This window comes from Seriola lalandi, unplaced genomic scaffold, assembly GCF_002814215.2.
Source record: "Seriola lalandi dorsalis isolate HSWRI2012SDOR001 ecotype SW California unplaced genomic scaffold, Sedor1 jcf7180002054795, whole genome shotgun sequence".
NCBI classification, from domain to species: domain Eukaryota; kingdom Metazoa; phylum Chordata; class Actinopteri; order Carangiformes; family Carangidae; genus Seriola; species Seriola lalandi.
In genome coordinates, this window is record NW_019525348.1 from 4,422,192 (window position 1) to 4,439,578 (window position 17,387).

Here is a 17,387-nt window from a genome sequence, read left to right on the forward strand (position 1 = left end):
ATATCAGAAAGGTGACTGTGACAGCGTTTGCAACCAACTAATGGAGCTAATGTTAGCTCCCCTAGTTAGTTATCTACAGCTAATAAACTCTGCCAGTTGTTATTTCAGCTGCCAAAATCAATGAGTAGCTGTTTTTGTCCACCTCTGAAATTAAGAACCTCAAAAAGTAAATGGAAGCTTTAAAGGCATAGCAACAGTAACAAAGGTCGGGGGTGGTGAATTTAGCTGGCTCATAGACACTCTCCAGTCAGTATGATCTGACAGCTGATAAAGAAGGAGGAACAGGTTTGATTAATTTCAGCTGTGATGAGCTAATGAAAGTGACAGAAGTAGGGGAAATCTGAGCTTGGAGGGGATCCAGAAGGAGGAAAGTGGAGAGACAGCCGAGTCAGACCTGGCACTCATTTGAGCTTTTTGTGCTTGAGAGGAAACCATGAGTACAATTAAATAGATGGTGATTTACACAGTAATAGGTTTCCTCCTGTCACCAGACAGATAATGTCCATTTTAACACCTCATTTAGTTTGGTGTTCATTCTCAAAACCTTTCCCCCATTTCATCAAGTGGAAAAAAAATCCTCATTGGAATGGAAAAATCTATGTTAACAAAGCACTTTTAGATTACTTGATCTTTCTAATTTGATTTTAATGCAGAGGTAATTTGAATATAGAAGACATTTTAAATGAACTCATTTCAAGATGGTATCACCTCTTTCATGCTAAATGTTAAACCATGCATCTGCACAGCTGCACAAACATCCACCTGCATGAAACAAGGGAGACTTTCTCTTCCCGTTGGCATTTTTTTCTCTCTTAGAAAGACTGAACAAAAGGAGAATGACTAACTGAAATTAGTGTTTTTGTAGTGCATCAGGACCAGAGTGCTGTGTAAAACCATCTGAGCCATCTGTCTGGCTCGGAGAATAATGAGGAGACCTGTGCCTTGGTGGACAATTCGATTCAGCTAAGGCCTTCTGTCTATAACAGAAATAGCAGCGGTCTGTTTAGCTTTTAATGCTTCACAGGGCGGTCATGTGCTACACTCAGGGCATTGTGGGACACTTTTAAGGGCCAAAACAGCTGCTTTGATTGTGTTCCTGAAGCACTTTGACTGCATGATGGCGTGAACTCCTCTTTCTGTCTGTGAGGGTTTCATATCCACCGTTTGTGCGTGCACACAAGAAGCCAAGTTATTGGGAGAAATCCAGTTACGGAGGTAAATCAGGGACTGCGCTTACATGCAGGTGCTCGGTAATCAGATTCCACCCCTACCCCCTACCACAGCTTCAAACCAAGGCTGGCATATTAAGTGTATTACACGGATGAGTAACAATGTTTCCTGCTGCACTGCTGCCACAGTGATTGTGAGTTTCCGTCTTAAGTCTTTGTTATGCACAGTTCCTCCTCAGATAAATACACCCAAGAAAAAGACATCTGCTGTCTCCATTAGAAATCTAGCTGAGTTAACCAGATTTCTCTTAATCTTTTTCTCCGATTAAGGAAACCAGGGTTCTTGTTTACATGAACTAGACAAAATCGGGTTAAAGAAATAAAGGCTTAACTAAAATCTTGTTCATTTTGTTAGCCGTTTTGCAATTTGAAGCTACTGTGAATGTGTGTTTTCCCTCTGGCCCACTTAAGCATTTTACTGGCAGCGTTGGTGGTGCTCAACAGTCATGCAAATTAGATCTTGCCAACCTTTGGAGATTACTGTAAAACCAGATTCAGTTTTTCTTCAAGACATACAATACACACGTCATGCGTACTGAATGCTGAGAGAGCCTCGTCTCCATACTGGCCATAAAACATTCCCATATGGCGTATGGATGTTGTATTGAGAATCCAAACCTCTCCTGTAACTATCTCAATGTTATGATCCAATGACTAACAATGAAAGTGTTTGGTATTAAGGTAAAACAAACACAACACAAAGCAAAACAAAAAGTAATGAGTGAAATATAGACAAGCAACTTTAAGAAATTAATTCCATGTTTGTCTTCAGGACAGGACATGATCTGTTTAATGACTGTGGTTGGACAGTGATGTTACTGTAATGACTCTGACCTCTCTGGAGTCCCATCCTGCCTCTTACCTTTTGCAGCCGCTTCCTGACAAAACCACAAAACCTGTGATCAATAAATAATGAGGTGATTTGTTTGGAAGTGGTTTCTGCCACAAACTTCTCTGTCTGAGAATGAAGTTCATTAGAGCTGCTCAGCGTGTCAGCGTTTATGCATCGGTGCAGGGTATCTACCCCAACAACCGCATTAATCAACAGCTGAAAGATGCTGTGGGCTATTTTGAAAACATGTCGTATTTGCATAGCAGCGAGGCTTCATTTGTGGAGCTGAAACTTGGCCCAGACACATTAGCAGTGATGTAACTCTCTTTCCCAGGCAGTACAGATCTACGCTTAGATTTATGTATGTGTTCATTTATCCAGGCTGTCTAAATGCATGTTTATCTCATACTAAATACTCTCTCTGTTTTCTGTTTTCTCTTCTGTTCTGTAGGTATGCATTGTGCAAAAGAGGGACACGGAGAAGATGTACGCCATGAAGTACATGAACAAACAGCAGTGCATAGAGAGAGATGAGGTCCGAAACGTCTTTAGAGAGCTTGAGATCCTACAGGAAATTGAACATGTTTTTTTAGTAAATCTCTGGTGACTATCCTATGTTTTTACACTTTCAGTGTGGCCTGCTCTGCCTGTGTCGAGTCATCTGCTCTGTCTGTCTGTTCATTCTGTGTATTTACTTCTCAATAGAGAAGTGCATGCTCACTCTGAGATCTGTTGCAGCCCTAAAATAGATGTACTCTTTGTGGATATTATGTTCGCACTGTTGCATGCACTTTATTTTTCTGCATTTGGCACTTAGTGGGGGGAAAAAAGTTTTTTTAAGTGTCATTAAGGCTTGAAACAAATCTTCCTCCAGAAACCAACAGCTATTAGCTTAAGACACAATTTACACAGGAGAGATATTTTGAGATATTAATTCTGACTCTGAGCCCATGAAGCACACATTTGATAATTACTGTGGTTTGAAATGACCTTACTCTTCCCCTGAGTCTGATATGTGGGTGAATGGAGGCTGCTTTCATTATTCAACGCTCATCTCCGAGTGGGACACATTTCTAAATGTAATTGGGGACCTGGCACGGCATTCACGGCATATTACACAAAGCACTTCTCTGTAATTGCTGGAATGATACTGCATGTGCTACTCACACTTTCTGTGATGGATTGATTATGTGTAGATAGCAAGTAGATAATTCAAGACAAGTTGTTTCTGAAGTTGTGAATGATCAAAGTTTAATCTAGAGAGAAGATATTTTTGCCTGCTAGAGAAGCTACACTACTTGAACAGACTGAGGGCATTTTAATGAGCGTACAGTAGTAGGCCTGTGTATTTTTTATAGTATAATTCCCTGCAGGAGTATATGGCTGCCAAAGACTTCTTTGTTCTAGTTTTCCTATGCTGTGCTGCTTGGCTCTGCTCTCTCTCTTTCTCTCTCTCAGACTCAGCACCTAGCACTTTTTCAAATGCCCATTAGTGACAAAGATGCTAAACTGTATCATTGCGGCTATGTGGGAATGAATAGTTTCACACTTAACATCTCCACCTCCTCTCTCTGCTTTTTAAGTCTGCATCACAGAGACGCTCCAGAAAGGGTCTGTCCATCTCAGTGGGAGCACACAGAGAGAAATCATGATCTCAGTCAGCTTCCCAAAGTTGTAACGGTCCCATACAGTTAATTAGTCTGGATCTGGATAATCCACATACACTTGTCTGGGATCATTATCTTTGACATCTGTAATTGTAAGGCTCATTTACATGTATAAAAATAACAATGAGGATAGATAATTACAGCAACATTAAAGGGATAGTTAACACTAATTGCAGAACTTCTAGTGATATTCAAGCATGCAGAGAGACCACTGAGATTTCTGCCTACCATCCTTATGCAATGGATCTAATTAAATTATTTCCTTGGTGCTCACAGTATTGAAAAATGACATTGTGACTGGGGTATTGTTTGTGGAAAGAAACATGGCTGTTGAAGTTTTTTGAGCTACTTGGACCAGAGTAGTGTTTTTAATAACATGGGTTGAGATGAACTGACTCTTAAAACAAGAAAAGATGTTGAAGTTTTGCTCCATTAGTGTAAATACCATTAGTGTAAATGCTTGAGCACCAGTATATCCTAATAGTACTGCAAATGTTTATATTTTTTACTTTGGCCTTTAGATGACGTCTCTAAACACTAGTGTCTCCTTCCCTCATGTCACTCAGACCTTGCCTGCTTGTATTTGGCTGGTCCTCTTGAAAACCATAGGGAATCTGTCAAATCTGCATAACAAATAGTGAGGGGTGCACGAGGCAAAGGCACGTTCTCGACAGGCCACTGCTGTCAGAATGTATGACAAGAGGGGGAGAGATGGCGTATAAAACCAGCTGTGTGATAGTGTCTGGATGCAGCTGTCTCTGTATGAGTGTGTTGGTGCAGCACGCACAGACCCTGAACTTGGGCAGCTGTGTTGATGTTTTTCAAATGTTACTATCACCAGACTTGTCCCATGCAAAGCCAACAGAGAGCGTATGTTTGTGGATAACCTTTACTCCAGAACACCATTTTTTCTTATGTTGTTGTGCAAACCTATAGTCAGAAGCTGACTGAAAATACTGTTATGATTGGATCCCATTCATACAGGACCACTCTGGGGATCATCTGCAGGGCCTGAGGTCCTCCCGTGTTGAGCCTTCTCTTTGCTCAAAAATGTATAATTGAAGGAAAGTTTTGATTTTCCTCCTCCAGATGGAGAGAGGAGAACAGTGAGTGAGAGATAAAGGAAATCAATTTAAAGCTTGAGTCTATGGTATGTTTGTTATTTCTGCCCCAGTTTAAGCAGATGCTTGATGAGCAACTATGCGTGACAACGTTGTTATGTGGTGCACCTGTATGCGTCACGTAAACTGTCTGCTTCATTCAGCTGCTGCCTGAGACGGATTCTCAGCCGGGCAGGTAATGAGATAGGACTGATGAGGATTCTGCTTCATCTTTTCATCGTCTCCCTCGCTGTGTAACAAATAGGTATCTAATTGGTTCACCATGTGGGTATGCTGTTTAACCAATTCCCTGTAGATCATCCAGTTGCCAGTATCCATAGGCTTTTCAATAAGAGTGTCACGAGCTCTGGAGCTTGGCATTTGGGCGCTTCGCTACCTTTTTAATGGACTTGCGATAGACCAGCTGGGGTTTATTTGGGTACTGACTCTTCTCAAAAGCAAACAAAACAAAAAAAAAAGGAAGATGCAACTCATGAGAAACGCCAGCTTTGATAAAGCTTCATAGGAGTGTTTTTATTGATGCAGTGCCAGGAGGGAGCCTCAGTTAGCCAGAGACGGAGAGAGAATGAGGGAAAACACACCAAGTAGCTGTCAGAGGAAGTAATGATTCCTGCAATCACGGAGAGGAGGGGGAAGGCATCAAATAGAGAGGAGGGGTGCACAAGACAGCACAAAGAAAGTATATGGCATTGATTTGTTTTGTAAAAAAGAAAAAAGATGTGCAGACTAAGAGGATTTGTAAGGTTTTCCTTCAGCTTTTACCTACACACACAGACACACTTGCTTTCATTGAGACGTCCTGAATTCTGCCGTGCTTTTGAACAACTCCGTCCGTAGCTTCAGAGGAAATTCATTAGGAAGCAACCTTGTGAAAGCCCACACTGAATCCCATCAGCCGGGTAAAGGCTGCGTTAAGCTGGGCGGATGTCAAGTTTGCAGCCCACAGTAATTGCTGCGACCATTCCCTTGCTGCATAGATATGATGTGTAGGAGTCGAGGGTACACTGAATGGATTACCTTGGAGGAGGAAAAATTAACTGTCATCTGCTGCACACACCAAATCCACACAAATCCTTGCAAGGATTTGCGACACATGAGAAGACGCTGACTCCTTCTTTCCCTCACATATGTTCGAAACACCAAAGTGCGGGGGTCACCTCTTCCCACCCGGAAACAGTGAATAACCAGCATTAGGGCATAGAAATAAATTTGATTCCCATGGTCTGCGGAGTAGAGTACATCATTATAAAAGCAAGATTTCGCCTGAAGCTTTACCTCACAACAGATCACTCTCAAACACCATCACCCCTTCTCCCTGAGGGTTCAGAGACACAGCAGTGAATCATGACCAAATGGACGCTGCCACAGTGCTGTTGACAACAGAGTGGCAAGGTTAGCAAGAGCTGTCGCAGCAACTGTCATCATAGAGTCAGAGCTTTAAACACAGTCCCTTGGGATAATCCTCAAGGATTTTAAAGGTTTCAAAACCAAAACGGGTGAGTCACCAGGAGAAGTGGGATATGGTTGCGTTTCTCTTACTGTCCATCCCTTCACCGGAGTCGGAAAATGAGCGAGGGGAGTGGTCAGGATGGATGTGCTGTGTCCTGTTCAGCCTCCATTAGGAATATTGATTTCAGGCCTGGATGGAACAAGGCCTTAGGAGACTGGAACAAATTAGCCTCTACACCCCCGGTCAGCAGTTATAACAAGCCCTACGAGGGGGCATGGCTTTAAATCATCCTCATAAAAGGCAAAATATGGGCTCATTTCCAAAAGTACAGGGGTCTGTTTCTCTAGTACAGCACTGAGCATCCACAGATTATTTTGCCCTCTTCAAGGACTTAGGACTTTTAGTGAAACTGCCCTATACACCACTTTTAAAGAACTTTCCAAGTTCACCTTGTGAAATCAGGCCAGTGGAGGTGTTGTGTCTTAAGGCGACCAGTTAGAGGCCATTGAGAGGAGAGGCAGCGTTCACTCACACTATTGTTGCGGGAATCCTCAGAGGAGCATGTGAGTGTCTTGTGATTGAGTCATGCAGCCAGCTCCGGCGAGCCCATCTCTATCATCAACTTTATGTAGGCCATTGAAACTTCGCAGACCAACACGAGCCAACAGAATCACAAGCTCTTGTTTCTCTCTCGCTTTTTTTCCCCTCAAAACTGTTCTCCTCTTCCAATGTCCCTCTATTTCCTTCTCTCCGCCCTGCCTCCCTGGGCTCATTTGTCATTGTGGCCTGATTATTTCAGCCTGTTCCTTGTACTCCTTCCAGCCGGCTAACCTCCCTCTCTCGTAGTCGCTGTGACTGTTGCAGCCCAGTCCTGTCATGGCCTTTCCACGTTGCCTCCTCGTGGTTTTGGAAAGTAACAGCTCTCCCCAGGCCCCAGATTACTGCAGGCATTCATTCAAACTCTAGGGTTTGACCTGTAACTCCTCTGTCCTCATTATAAACTGCCACTCAATAAATTGTGCTCATTTTTTAGTATGAAGAGCAGCACAGGGCACATAAAATGAGATTAGTGGCAAAATATTATCTTGACCCATTCCAGTGTATCCACAGATACACTGGAATGGGTCAGTTAGTTGCATTAATCAATATTTTTATATCAATAATAGATAAAATGACAATTTTATCTATTCAAATGCAAGGGGTTCCTCAAACCCACAGAAATAAATTCACCTGACTTTAGCTTGACATAGTGTTATATCTTCTTTCAGCTCATAAAACCAAGTGGCAACCTCCGAGGCTGAAAAATGAAGCCAACACTGAAATGACAAAAACTTCAGTTCCTCGAATGACCACTTGAGGCTGGCTCCGACAGCAAGTCAGTCCCCATAGACTCCCATGTTAAAATGCTCAACTTTTACAGCAAAAATACACGTTTACAGCCAGGTACGAAAGCTTTTTACCTCCTTCATGACAACATTTTTTTAATTTAGGGGTAAATTTATATATAACTCATTTTAATTTTAATAAGGCTCAAAGTTATGCATAATTGAGGGCGTGACTACTATGAGTGACATGTGGCTGAGCATATGCTTGCCACAAACCGACATGCACCTGGATGAGCCAGGAGTTAGGTGGAGTCAGGCGCTGCCAAGATGGCGACGGCGGAGCAGCTCACTCTGAGCAGCTCACTCTGAGTGTCAAAACCATTCTTCAAAAACCTGTGGGTGATGTCACAGAGGCTACGTCCATCTTTTTTTACAGTCTATGGATCAAACCAACCGTACACTACCTGCCCACCAAGCAGCAGACAGAGTTAGCAACAAGCTGGTGAACAAGCAGTTAGAATAAAGTGTGTAGCTTAGTACTCGCTAACTGTAGCCAGAGTCTTCAGAAAATACACAGCTGCATTTTAGTTACCACAATGTAATTTTTTTCTTCTACCATGATTGATACTGATGCATATTATATTATGCAAATGTCTATGCATTTGTTCGTACTGTCTCTGCCAAATGCAGGCAAAATTATCAACTTGAATATGATTTTGAAAATGATTTTTCCGATATGTATTTATACACATGGAGGGATGTCTTCTTCATGTTTTCTTTTGTGTTTAATCAGCTTTACTTTCCCACTCCAAGACAGCAGAAGACTCCTTTATTTGATTTTTAGGGGCTGGGGTATAAAATTGTTTGTGTTTCTCCTCTGTCCCATCCTTGGCAAGAGTCTTAAAGGTGACAGAGCTTGTCAGCGCCAGAGCTTTCATATGCTCCAGTTGTCGGCCCGTATCTGACATCTCCTTGTCACCTCAGTGAAAGCTGCGAAGGAAGTGACAACCAGACCCAAGCTGCTGCAGTCTCTCTCTCTTAGGAGCCCAGATATTTTGGCGGAGGCTCGGGAAGACCGTTTTGTGCAACACTGAGATAGTGAGTGGCGCCTCAGAGGAAGCTCATCTGTCAACTGGATACCAGGAATCAGACTGTGACAATGAGGTGATAAAAAGGTGACAGTGAGGAATCCCTGCCAACGGCAAACAACATCCTGGGGCCGGCCATCTGCTGAGGCAGCTATGTGTTTTAATAGCGTGGCTGATCTTTGAAGGGTCAGGGCTGGTTGGTTTACTTTGTCTGGCTTTGACTGTCATTTCCTCTTGAGTGCAGCCTGCAGGACTGACTTGTAGTGATGACAGGGTGTCTAATGGCAACTGACGGTAATACAAAGATGAACCTTTGCAGTATTTAAAGTCTTTTTTTTTTTTGCTCCTAAGTTGTACAGCTCATAATATAATGCATCAGGGAAAATACTAGGTGTTGTTATTGTGTTCAGTGAATCAGGAGTGTCCGCCCATTATCTATCCTATCGCATGAAAGTCGAGGCCATTTCATCATTTAATCTACGCAGGAGAGAAGAAGAGAAAGACCCAACACTTCTGCAAATGGGTTTTTTTTTTTTCTGGCAGAACCACCAATCTGTGGATGAGATAGAATGATTTTCACTCTGCAGCAAACACAGGCCCCATTTCTCACTTTATACAGAGGCAGGAAATTACACCTGAATAGAACCAATCAGAATGTCCCCCCGAGTGTTCAAGACCAAGCCTGAAGATACAGAGGGAACCTGCAGCTGTAAAGCAAAGTAGTACCACCACCACAGTATCTGAGCTTTAATAGGGGAAGTAAAGATTTGGCTCAGCAGCAACCACATTAAACCGCGTTTGATTGAAGAAATCACCAAGGCTCAATTTGTTTCCCTCCTTTCCTGCAAATCGACATGGGGGAGGGTTATTAAGTTATTATTCTGCCTTTATCTGTTGTAGATGAAAAATTAGATTCTGTTGTGCGAAAACAGTTTGTTCACCCGTGTGGCTTCGTGTTGTGTTCAGTGTCTGGGGCAGGAATTGTGGAGTGGAGTGTTACAGATCGCAGAGAGGCTGTGTTTTAATTGGATGTGCTTGATTAGTAAGCCTGATTGACAAAAATGTTTAGTGGTCCACGAGCAGCCTTCAGTGAAGTAACAGTGAGCAAAGACGGTCTGTTTTCAAGCTTTAATTTGACAACCACTTTCTCTTTTCTTGCATCCCTTGCATCACTTTTAAATAAGTGACATGTTATTAGGATAAAGATGGTGGTTACTGTCACTATTACAATATGGTGTGCATGGGTAGAGCCTGCTTGCAGGAAGCAGACACTCATACAGAAACCAAGTCAAGTCTATGCATTATGCATAAAAATTTCAGATCTAACATTGTTTATTTAGGTACAATGCAGAGAGAAATGCATGAATAGAGCATGTTTTCCCGTGGTCCCACACAGACAAGGACTTATGCCATGTTTGTCCTTGTGTGGGTTTCTGTAAACTTGTGTTTACCGTCCAAGCTTTGCACTCGTGATGTACTGTATGTACTGCATGCAAGAGCATACAAGCTCTTATACTACATGTAGCGTTGTTTGTGTGCTCAGTCGTTGCCTTTGTTTGTGTAGCATATGTGCTTTCCATACTGGACAGTGACTGAGCGCTTTGTCCTCCTCCCCATTGGTCCCAGGTACTCATTCCAGGATGAGGAGGACATGTTCATGGTGGTGGACCTCCTGCTGGGAGGAGACCTCCGCTACCACCTGCAGCAGAGCGTCCAGTTCAGCGAGGACGCTGTCAAACTCTACCTTTGTGAGATGACACTGGCGCTGGACTACCTTCAGAGCCAGCACATCATCCATAGGTATAAATTCATCTTCTTTTCTAATTTTTCATTTCAATTCAAAGCCTCCGACAGCTTCCAAGCCTTTTGTGAAAATTTGTAAAGACACACATTTCTCTTCTAGCCTTTTCTATCGTCACTGTAAACAGCCTACAGAGAAATGACAAAAAAATCTATTTAAACGTGTTTACTTGAAACAAGTGAAGAATGCATTTGTTTTAGAGTTGTTTTGGACAATAGCTTTAACTTAAGGCAATTACTCAGTATTTATCTAAAGTATGTAGTAGCCAGTTAGTGGAAGTCATTTTGCAAACCAAAGAAAAAGATTAAAACAGCACTTATTGCAGAGCAGACGATAAACTAAACATTAACATATTATCACCATGTAAAGTTAAAATTGCAAATATGTTAGCAAAAATGCATGATGAAGGCATACATTAAAGTTCATTTGGAGTCATGTTTCTGTACACCTGATGAACATAATTCTGATATTAACTCTCCTTTTACATTTTTTTGGTTTCCACCACCGTCCTCTACACCAGCTGGTCACTAACATTGTGTGTCTGTTGTGCGGTCGAATACAGTGGGTTTATCACAGCTTGTTTTACCACAAACAGTGCTGTTGAGAGCTGTAAGACTGAGCCAAAACAGTAAAGTAGCGAGATGTAAAACCAAAACAAATAACATCATATTTTCAGGGGTTTAATTCAATCTTCAAAGCTACAGGACAGACAAATTAAACTTCCATTTAAGTGTTTTTATCTACAATACTCACTTACTCATGTACTCACATACTGCACCCAAAGCACCAGTATCAGCCCATTAAATTATTATATTTTGTTTCATCGAAATAAAAAGCCTCAGCTTTTCCTGCATTGAAAGAATTCAAGGTTCGCAAAACCCAAAATAAGCTCAAAGTTGTTTCTATAACTTTTAGTATTCAACAGTTTTTGTACATTGTGTTCTGTTTCTTAAGCTTGCAGCAATATAGTTGGCGATTGATGTTTTTATTTGAACTCTGAAGTGTATTTGTTACGTTCTTTGTTTTGCACCAGTTATGGCTCATTGCTATATCCATAAACTCATGGCCATAGTCTTAGGACGATAGTATTTGTTATCCTATTGAGAAGTCAGCTTAACTTTATTGAATGTGTTCTAAGAGCAATTAAGATGTGAATTGATAGAAAATAAGAACAAAAGAACAAAGAAGAAGCAAAAGCAGGCAGATTCTCACTTGTTATAAATTCAGTCTTCATTCATTCATTGTGTCTTGGTGCGGGATTAAATTAATACCTTTTCCAGGCATTTGGGCATCCCTGTTTTTATTTACATTACTTTACATACCTAAAGATAGCCCTCATGTGTGTTCCCGTAATTGTTACCATCCATCATCTTCAGCCAGGGTGGACTTGCCATCCGCAGCTTTTTGTCCAGATATGCTTAGCGCAGCAGTAAGTGTGCAGTAAGTGAAAGAGCTGGATCCCTGCAGACTGCAGATTTAGTACCACAGATGGCTGAAAAACAGTTTGAGCCTTGTTCAAAACCTCATTTGGGCTACATTTCTTCCTTTAAACAACAGTATAGTGTGTGTGTGTGTGTGTGTGTGTGTGTGTGTGTGTGTGTGTGTGTGTGTGTGTGTGTGTGTGTGTTTTTAGTAGTGCCATCTTGCATGTCTGTGGACAGTGAAGCATGCCTGTGTAGTAAAAATTTACAGTTTTTTATGAAATAACAACAGTAAAAGAAATAACAAGTAACAAAACAGACATGTTGCATTAGTGATAAAGGAACAGTTTGACATTTTGGGAACAGAAAATATTTGCTTTTTTCCTGGTGTTGAAGGAGACGCTCTTTCATCTTCATGTTTGTGTGCTCAGTATAAAGCTGGGTCCAGGGGATGGTTAGCTTAGCTTATCGTAAAGACTGAAAACACAGGGAAACAGCTAGCCTGGCTCTGGTAGCTAAAAAAGCTAAAACAAAGTCCAGCTACTAGCAACTCTAAAATTTCACATTATAGCTTCTTTGTTTAATCTGCATAAAATGGGGGTAAAACAACAAGTTACATTTTGCAGTGACCTCTCGGAGCCTCACCTGGTTGCCTGGCAACCTCACGGTGCATCCTCATAGGTGTACATATAATAACACTCATGCGTTTCATGTATATTATATAACATTACAGGCGTGTATAATGCTATGTTCAACGAGGCAGTTACTCTCTCTCCTTTTACTTCACAACAGGGAGCCACTGACTCTTTATTCCAAGTCCAGTTGGCAAAGATGTCCCAGATGTACATTTCAAAACTACCATCAGTAACAGGCGACAAATCCTCCTTATTGTATTTATGCTTTTTTTTTCAATGTTTTTCCACCCTCTCCTTGACATCAACTGTTCTGCCTCTGACACAGTTGTGTCTACTCTCAGAGCCGTAATCCAATCCCTAGGTATCCATGGCCGTCCCCAGCTCTACAATTTTGTTCCACCCTGTAAGTTTTTGGCAGGAGAATACTATACAATTATTTTGTTGCACCAACTGAAGGAAGAAGGGTCTCTGGTCTCCTAGCAACAGTAAGCTGCCACCATGCCCAAGGAGGTAAAATTAGTCCTTTGAGAAGAAGGGAAGTAAAAGTGGAGAGTCTTCTCTTCTCTTCTCTTTGCTTCTCCTCTTCTCTTTGCTTGTCTTTTTCTTTGCTTCTCTCTTCGCTTCTCTTCTCTTCGCTTCTCCTCTTCTCTTTGCTTCTCCTCTTATCTTTGCTTGTCTTTTTCTTTGCTTCTCTCTTCGCTTCTCTTCTCTTCGCTTTGCTTCTCTTCTTTGCTTTGCTTTGCTTCTCTTCTCTTCTCTCCTCTTCTCTTTGCTTCTCCTCCCTTCTCTTTATCATATACGTAACACGTTAAAAGCTCTACATATTAGATCACCTCACACTAGAGGTTCGTTCCTGCACAAAATGTGAAATCACTTTAAATGCCGTTTCATGTTGGATTGGTGTTTCTGTGCTCGCTGCAAAATGAATGAAACACTAAGTGAATTTTGCACTTCAAACAAAATAGCACGATGCTGCACTGGCAGTTGTATCAGGATTCCTCCTGTGAACATGTATGTATTTCCCTCCAGCCTTGTGCTGCTGGATCGTTTTGGCAGATGATATTAGCATCAGCTTGGCGTTGCAGAGCCCCAGCGAACACATGTGTCCTATGGGGTGTGTCGATGCCCTCTGCAGACCGTGTGTATTCTCCACACCAGCGTGACGTGCAGCATAATTAAATAAGCTGTGTGCGCTCTGTTAATTGCCTGTGGAGGGCTTGGAGAGGCTGGGAAATATTGAGGATGTGTGTGCACGGGTGTGAGTGCGTGCCTGAATGTGTGTGTTGCATGGGTGGCCAGTGTAAAAAGCATGTGCAGACAAACCTGCCAGAGCCTCCAGGGGGATTGGTGATGGTTGTGTTCCCATGCACCCAGGCAATGTTTGAAATGCAGAGAATGAGAATTTTCTCCATCTCGATCTCTCACTGACACACACACACAGACACACACTTAACATGTTGCACCAACATGTAATTCACACATGCATCAGCCTACAAACACCTCCCACAGACTTTCACATCCACATATACTGTACACATCTTATCCCAGTGTTTGCCACCTGACCACAAACAATGATGGCCTGAAAAACTGTGTTTTCATTTCACTGGAAAATCACAGAGTGAAGGAACTAAAAGCACCATAGTACTGCATGTAAACAAATAATCATATTGGGTTCATGCATTAAAGGCACTTAATACTAATTTAGTAATATTAACTTATTTTCATCTTGCTATGAGCCATGGGGTCCTACATGAACACAACATTTTCTGTCGCAGTCACGTGTTTGGTTAATTATGTCTGTGCTGCTCTGTTTGGGCAGAAAAAACATCATGTCACGCATCTCCAGACGCCAAAAAACAATACATTTTAATGTAAGATTGATGACAGTTGTGAGGTTGTTATATTATGTTGTCAATCAAATTTGATCAAACCATATTAGCCACTCCACTAGATGAAGCAGATTCACTTTCTTTCTAGGTTTAAACTCTTAATTAATAAAAACTATGTTTTTCCAAACTTAAAGGTCATGTATTTTTCTGTGATGAGTGTGCATGTCTATGTTTGTCTTTTTCAGAGATGTGAAGCCAGACAATATCCTGTTGGATGAGCAAGGTAAGGATGTGAACTGTTGGCAGCAGGTCTCCTCTGATAGTAAAGTCCACAAACTGGATGAAACTGGATGTCCAGTTGAAATCATGAGAGAGCTTGACTAAAGCAAAGGGTTGCAGAGTCTGGAATGTGGCAGTAATGCTCTGGATGACGTCACACGCGTTTGCGTTGAGTTAAGAGGGGGGTTGGGGGTGGACAACAACAAAGATGGTGTGTGAGAACTCCTGCTTATGTAGTATGGATGTAGCCCCATGGCTAACAGTTAAATGTCTGGGCTGCAGAAAGTATACAAATATATAAATACAATGATAATCGCAATATATTACTCCATCCCTGTCTTAAAATATCCATTTTTATGCAGATGATACTGTCTCTATAACCGCAAACTTGGGTTGAATGCTGCTAAAACAAAATATGTTTTATTCTGAAGAACCCATCATTCTTTTGCATGTTGCTTCAGATCATACATAATCCACCTTAAAACAACCAGTTACCATTACTGTTATATCTGCATAAAAAATGTATCCTACTAAAGCTGCCTGGATATCACATCTGCGCTCTTAAAACGCTGTCCATCAACACAGATCTGAGGACTGCTTAACTACTAGTACCCCACCAGTAAATACTGAAAATGGGAACAATGCCTCCCAGTACACTGCAGCATATAAATGGAAGGACTTGAGCATCTTATTCCACTTGATGAATTCAAACTATTTATTTAGAACATTTTTAGAGATTGTATGTGCTTATTATTGATGTCTCTCTTTTCTTATTTCTTCTAGTTATATATAAGGTTACAAAGGTTATATAAAGGTTATACATAAATATGTCCATAATACATTTGTGTGACTAAAACATCCTTTCAGTCCAACCTGTTATACTTAACCTGTTATTGTATAGTTATGTACGTAAGAAAAGTGTGAATTATGTAATAGCCAAACATTTTAAATGCACAGTATCCAGACAGCCGTGAGATTCTGGAGTCCGTCCTGACAAGTAAGATACACAAAAATGACCCTGCAGGCTTCTAATGAGTCACAACAGTAACAAGATCACAGGAGTGATGGATGTGTATCTGACACACAAAACTACGAGGACACATTGATCCAGTTTACTGAAATGTCAGGTTTTGTTTTCCTTCATTACATATTGAAATCTTTCATTTTTTATGTCATCATAGACATTTATTTAAAAATACCAAAGATCAGATGCATTTTGTTTTGATGGATTTTTTTGTTTGCGTCTTCTCAGGTCACGCTCACTTGACAGACTTCAACATCGCCACAATTATAAAGGATGGAGAGAGAGCCACAGCCTTAGCTGGAACAAAGCCCTACATGGGTAACTTTGATTTGCAGTCACATCACAACCATCTTATCCACCACGCCTTGTGTCATTGTGGAATTCTGATTGCTTTCTACAAATTAATATCCTGAACTGGAAAGATGAAGAAAGTTATAAGAAAAAGGCGTTGTGTTGTGCTACATTCAAAATGAGCAGTCTGATGAGAAAGAGACATCTCTGAATTTGGTTGCAGTGTAGTTGATTTGAACAAAATGAATGTGACATTGTTATGTAAATAACAGCCGGAGTCAGATGTGACAAAGCAGCTAAAATGAATTGTATGCATGTGACAATCTCATAGTAGATACACCGTCTTCAGCTACTGGATGGTGCTAGACTACATTTCTGATTTCTGAACACTCATCATCACTAAAGATTAACTTGTGTGATTTTAATGATAGAAATTACAGATTGTGTGTTTATTTGTGAAAAGCTTAGGAAAATATGTAAAAATGTCACGTCTCGTCTAGTGATGACTGAGGAGAAAATGAACCATTTCTGGTGACATTTTCACAGAGGAAGACATGCATCTTTTTTTGTTTTTGTACCACATGTACAGGCAGTGGTTTAAAAAGCTTTTTCTGCTCCAGAAGTGATTCTCTGTCTGTGCTTTCAGCCCCAGAGATCTTCCAGTCCTTTGTAAGTGGAGGAACGGGCTACGCCTTTGAAGTAGACTGGTGGTCACTAGGGGTGACAATCTTCGAAGTGCTGCGTGGATGGGTAAAACATGATGGCAATCTGAGATATTTTATGTTAGAAGGCTGCAAAAACTCAACTTGCCTCCATTCCTCCACCATTTCTTTCTCCTCATCTTAATATTTTTCCTTCCTCTTTTTGTCAACCTGTACTCATACCAGAGGCCCTATGATATCCACGCCAATAACTCGGTGGAGTCCCTGATTCAGCTCTTCAGCACAGTCAGTGTGCAGTACAGCCCAGCTTGGCCCAAGGATCTGGTTTCCCTCATGAGGAAGGTGAGCTGGACACAGTGGGACATCATTTACTTTCAGCTCTGTCAGTTAAACAACTGGATTTACCTCAAAATTTAAACACATAAATCTTTGCCTACTAAAAGATAAAACTATCATGAAATTGTGGCAGTGGTAGAGATTAATGATTCTGATGTTTTATATTATCAGTACAAATGGTACATGTTGCATAGATTGAGAACTGCTTAGATTTAATGAAAATTAATTTAATTGGAGATACCCCTGAACCCCTGAAAAAACTTTTGATGGTGGAGATCCTTTAGCTAATTTTGATATATTATATTTTTTGCTTCCAGCACCTGCTTGATTTGAGACAGGTTGCATTAGTTCTCAAAGTTTTATTATCTTTTTTTTGGGGGGGGGGGGGGGCTTTTTT

The 17,387-nt window shown here is 41.2% G+C and overlaps 1 protein-coding gene across 1 annotated transcript in view; it reads left to right on the top strand.

Moving 5' to 3' along the window:
- The window catches only part of stk32c (serine/threonine kinase 32C), a 76,467-nt gene that overhangs the window by 46,362 nt on the left and 12,718 nt on the right, over positions 1-17,387 (top strand). Inside the window, exons 3-8 of the mRNA XM_023425752.2 lie at positions 2,513-2,664; positions 10,339-10,512; positions 14,644-14,681; positions 15,930-16,019; positions 16,639-16,742; positions 16,880-16,996. Coding sequence (XP_023281520.1) covers positions 2,513-2,664; positions 10,339-10,512; positions 14,644-14,681; positions 15,930-16,019; positions 16,639-16,742; positions 16,880-16,996 — 675 coding nt within the window. The remainder of the gene's footprint in view (positions 1-2,512; positions 2,665-10,338; positions 10,513-14,643; positions 14,682-15,929; positions 16,020-16,638; positions 16,743-16,879; positions 16,997-17,387) is intronic.